The sequence below is a fragment of the Populus trichocarpa genome, chromosome 13 (genome assembly GCF_000002775.5).
Source record: "Populus trichocarpa isolate Nisqually-1 chromosome 13, P.trichocarpa_v4.1, whole genome shotgun sequence".
Lineage (NCBI taxonomy): Eukaryota > Viridiplantae > Streptophyta > Magnoliopsida > Malpighiales > Salicaceae > Populus > Populus trichocarpa.
The window spans coordinates 12,064,911-12,070,225 of record NC_037297.2 but is presented as its reverse complement, the minus strand read 5'-3'; the positions used below and the strand labels follow the sequence as shown (position 1 = coordinate 12,070,225).

The 5,315-nt window shown below is 31.8% G+C and overlaps 1 protein-coding gene across 1 annotated transcript; it reads left to right on the top strand.

The window, feature by feature from the left end:
- Positions 1-2,042: 2,042 nt before the first annotated feature.
- Positions 2,043-3,588, top strand: LOC18104450 (methanol O-anthraniloyltransferase). The gene is given in 2 exon segments (XM_024583155.2): positions 2,043-2,495; positions 2,653-3,588. Coding segments are annotated over 2 exon segments (1,389 nt in total).
- The last annotated feature ends 1,727 nt before the right edge of the window (positions 3,589-5,315 follow it).

The window sequence follows — 5,315 nt, the reverse complement described above, 5'->3', positions numbered from 1 at the left end:
TAAAAATTAAAACGGACCCATTAAACAAGCTATTAATTATTTCAAAATAACACATGTAATTCGGTAATTCAATAAAGTTTCAACAATTTACAAACAAATATAATCTTACAAAATCTAAAACAAACCATAACAAGTATAAAATTATACATTCATATACTACAAGTTTATTTGAGAAATAACAATAAAACATGTACATCTACTAACAAAATACATATACTAAAAAAACAATAAAAACCATGATATTTAAATGTTAAAATTTAAAAAGATAGAATTACTTACAAAAACTGATAAAAATCCGTCGGTAAATCAGAACACGGATGCTGTGACAAGAAGACTTCAAGATATATGACTTGTTGAGAAGAGGGAGATTTTTTTTTGGGGGGGGGCGCTGGTTGTTTGCAGTTGGGGAGAGTTGAGATGAGGAAGAAGACGGAGAAATAGGGGAGCATAGGGTCGAGTGAGAGGGGATATATTAACTTTTGCCGACGGCTTCACCGACGGACTATTCCGTCTATGATTTCGTCGGCTCCTCTGATGGCAAACAGGGCACGTCACCGTACGGCGCTGCCATTTTGAATCCCTCGATGATTCCATCGGCATTTTCTTCGGTGAATCGGTCACGTCACCATACGGAGCTGGCATTTTGAATCCTTTAGTGATTCCGTCGGCATTTTCATCGGTGAATCGGTCACGTCACCGTACGGAGCTGACGTTTTGAATTCCTCTGTGATTCCGTCGGTAAAAAATACCTGCAATAACCTCCACGTCAGCAAACCGCCCTTTTTTTTTTAATTCTCAACATTCCGTCCGTAATTTCATCGGTAGATATCGACGGCTAAATATATCGATGAATTTTGGCCGTCGGTATTTACCGACGAAAGTACCGACGAAGTAAATTCTGTCGGTAATGGCGACCTCAAATTACCGACAGAATTATTTCATCGGCAATTCCATTAGTATTAAACGAATTTATGATAGTGAGTGAATGTAGGACCCCAATCTCATAGTTATTGGTATCATGGAGTTGAAAAGGTTAATGATATATTATAAATTAGTCATATTTATAGATTCAATATTGTTTATTTTAGTCAATAGTTTTGATTTTTTCAATATCAATCAATAATTTTTTTTAAAAGAAAAAGTTGAAAATGACACTAATTGTTGTTTAGCTAACGAATATTAAAGGAGGGTCTAGTAATTTTTACTTATTATTTTATGGATATTTATGGAATATTATTTCATGTTTGTGGATTTCAAAACTAAAGATGAAAGAAAAATATGAAAAAATATTGAAAAAAAGAGGGGGCTAATTAATTGATATAGATGAAGAATAAGTCAAAGACTGTGGGCCAATCCACTGTTTTACGTTAAAGGGTGGCAGTAAGCTATGTCAGTTAGTCGTCATAGTTTATGATAGATGATAATAAATACTGATGGGAATTGAAAGTGTTTTAGGTTTGTTTTTTAAATAAATTTAAAAAAATTTAGATTCAAGATTTATATAATTTTTAATTTTAAAATTTATAAAATTAATTAAAATATATGCAAGTTAATCTAGAGATTTATATAATACTTAATTTTAAAATTTATAAAATTAATCGAAATATATGCAATTTAGGCTAAACACCTACATTAACCTAAAAAAAAATAATGGAAAAGTTAATTATCTATGTGAAAACCTAATTCAAGTTTATTAAAAGATATAATTTATATAATTTTTTAAATTTAAAATTTGTATAAATTTATATTATTTTATATTTAATTTTTATTAAATAAATAAAAATAATAAAATTCAAATTCATAACTATTTTATCATTAAAATTCTGATATATATACAAAAATTATTTTAATTTAAAAATTTAAATTATTAAATAAAATATCAAAATATAATTTATAATATTTCTCGACAACAATCAAGTACGAGGACTCCGTTAAAACTTTTCTTCGTATAAGATAACGGTGCATGTCTGAAGTGCAATGCAAAATACCAGTACTGTATCTTTGCTTCTAAACTTCTCTTGATCAAACATTTTGCATGAAATATGGCATCGACACCAGCATCACCTCTTCTGAAATTTTCAGTCAGACGTTGCAAGCCCCAAATAATTGTGCCAGCAAAGCCAACACTCCATGACCTGAAAGAGCTCTCAGACATAGATGATCAAGAAGGGTTACGTTTTCAGCTTCCATTCATTTTTTTCTATCGCAGCCATCCTTCCATGGAAGACAAGGACCCCGTGAATATAATCAGAGAAGCCATAGGAAAAGCACTAGTGTTTTACTACCCTTTTGCAGGTAGGCTTATGGAAGGCCTTAACAGGAAACTTGTAGTCAATTGAAGTGGTGAAGGGATCTTGTTCATTGAAGCGGATGCAGATGTTTCAATGAATCAGCTAGCTGATACCATTCAGCCACCTTATCCTTATATTGATGAGCTTCTTTACGACGTGCCTGGCTCCTCATTTATTCTTGGATGCCCTCTATTGTTGATTCAGGTAAATAAATTAACGAGTGCATGGCAAACCATATTATAATGAAATTAAACGATTTCTTTTACCATTTGATTGCAACTTAACATGTTAATTATTATATCATTAATAATTTGATATATTACTATTTGTTGGGTAAGGTCTCTATATTTGTCTGGTGCAGGTGACTCGTTTGACATGTGGGGGATTTGTGTTTGCAATCCGTCTAAGTCACCCCATGAGTGATTCCTTTGGATTGGCGAATTTCTTGAACGCCGTCGGGGAATTTGCAAGAGGAGCAAGTGCACCATCCCTTTTGCCTGTTTGGCAAAGAGAGATTTTGAATGCTCGGAACCCACCTCGGGTTACCTGTGTGCACCATGAGTATGATGGCAATAGTACTAATATATCAATTATGACTATGCACCAAGATAACAATATGGTCCATCGTTCATTCTTTTTTGGTCCCAAAGAATTAAAATCAATTCGAAAACATATTCCTCCACCCCATAAAAAATGCTCAAATTTCGAAGTGATTGTTTCATTTTTATGGAGATCTCGGACAATAGCACTTCAACTTGACCCCAATGAGGTGGTTCGTCTGTCATGCACGAATAGCATACCTGGTAAGCCAGGCAAACTACAACTTCCTCTTGGATACTACGGCAATGCTTTTGCTTTTCCAACAGCAATTTCAAAGGCTGGACTCCTGTGTCAAAGCCCTTTAGGATATGCACTCGAGTTGGTGAGGAGACAAAAAACCCAAATGAATGAAGAGTACATAAAATCAGTGGCCGATCTTATGGTGTTGAAAGGGAGACCACACATCACATCAATTTGGAACTTCATTGTTGCTGATGTAAGTCGTGCAGGGCTTGGAGATGTTGATTTTGGATGGGGAAAGCCCATTTATGGTGGACCAACTGGGGCCATACCTTATATTATTAGCATTTTGGGTCGATTTAAAAATAGTAAAGGAGAAGATGGTATCGTCATCCCTATATGGTTGCCACAACCAATTATGGGCAGGTTTGAACAAGAGTACTCGAAAATAATCCAAAAACCTAATGATGATTTGAATGGCATCAAGAACACAAAGATATTCTCATCCATGCTTTAATATATATATATATATATATATATATATATATATATATATATATATATATATGCACGTGCTTCCATGTTTGGTTCTGTGCACTTTATATAGTGTTGCTAATCAATAAAACTATAGGTTTTGAATTATTTTTTTTTGTTTTCATCGTCATATTGGATCGATCCTAATCAACCTTAGTTGACTTATCAAATTTATAGTTCAAGTTTTTACATGATCACAATGAGCTAACTCAATTTGACCATCAGTCTCTATCGTAACCCGATTTTTTACTCTCCTTTTATAAATTCTAAAAACATATCTTCGACCATTCACACGTTCATTTTGTGATTTTTTACTATTTTTATCTTGTTGATATCTTCTTGAAAAACTAGAATTATATATATATAAATATTTCAATGCATTAATTTGTGCCTATTTCATAACTTTCAATATCTTTTCAAGGTATCAAAATTTAAAAATATTCTTTTGATGTATTTTAGCCATTAAAGCATCAATTTCATAATTCTTGATTACTTTTCTTATGAGATTGATGTTAACTTTGGTTTTCTTAAAAAAACCAAAATCCAAAAGAATGAGAAAAGAAAAAAAAATCAATATAAGGAGCAAAATGGATAAGTGGGCTAAAGTGAAAAAAAAAAAGAGTTCAAAATAAAATAGAGTTTTTAGGGGACTAAGCAATTAAAAAGAAAATGATAAAACTGGTGTGACTATAACTAGATGAGTGAATTGTAGAAACAATGCTAGCAAAAAAAAAAAAAAAGGAAGAGAAGAGCCACCATAAGAATTTTTTTTAGAGAAAGTGAGCTAAAGTTTGGGGAAATAAATCCTAGAAGAACATTATTCATCTTCTTCCACCTTTCTTCCAAAAAAAAAAATCATAGCCTAATCTCTCTCTAAGACCAAAAATTTTCTTCTCGATTTCCATCTCCTCCGACCTCTATTTTTAACAAGACTACCACCATTCTCTTCATCTTTGAACCCTATACAATGTCTCTTCATCAATTGAAGTTAGCAACCCCTCCATCATCCTAGATCAAGGAAAGAGAGAAAACAACTACCAAAACTTTTCTCTTCGATTTATCTAGTAGGCCAGTTTATATGCCAATCAAAATCTAGTGGTACCATACTCACCATTATTCTTCTTATTTGATCGTTGTTTTAGCCTCTTCTAGTCCATCTTAGCTATCTTAGAAGGTCTATTTCAAATTTTAAACATCTTTTGAATGATTATTTTAGTTTATTGTTGATTTTGATGTATTTGTCATGATATTTTTTAAATTGAGCAATGTTTAACGGATTGATATTTATGTTTGAATGATATTGGCTAAAGCCTTCAAAGTTTGTATATTGATGGTGTAATGTTTTTGGCCATTTCATCATTATCCTTAGCATTGCAACATGTTTTTTTTTTTTTTTTTTTTATGTATGAACATTTATCTATTTAATATATGTATTGACATGGTATTTTATTTTAGATGATACAAAACAAATGCTCATTCATGCATGTTCATATCTATAATGAATCTTGTATCATGGTTATAAGGTTTATCACACATGGGTTTTGACCTATATTAAAAGGCCTTGCATAGCAAAGACCGACACTCAAAAATCCTTCATAAAACATTCATTGATTTTATTTTATTTTTAATTAAGACTTTTCATTTCCAAATAAAAAGTATAAGTCTTCAATTGATTATTCATTTACGATGACCAAAAGTAAATAAACTATA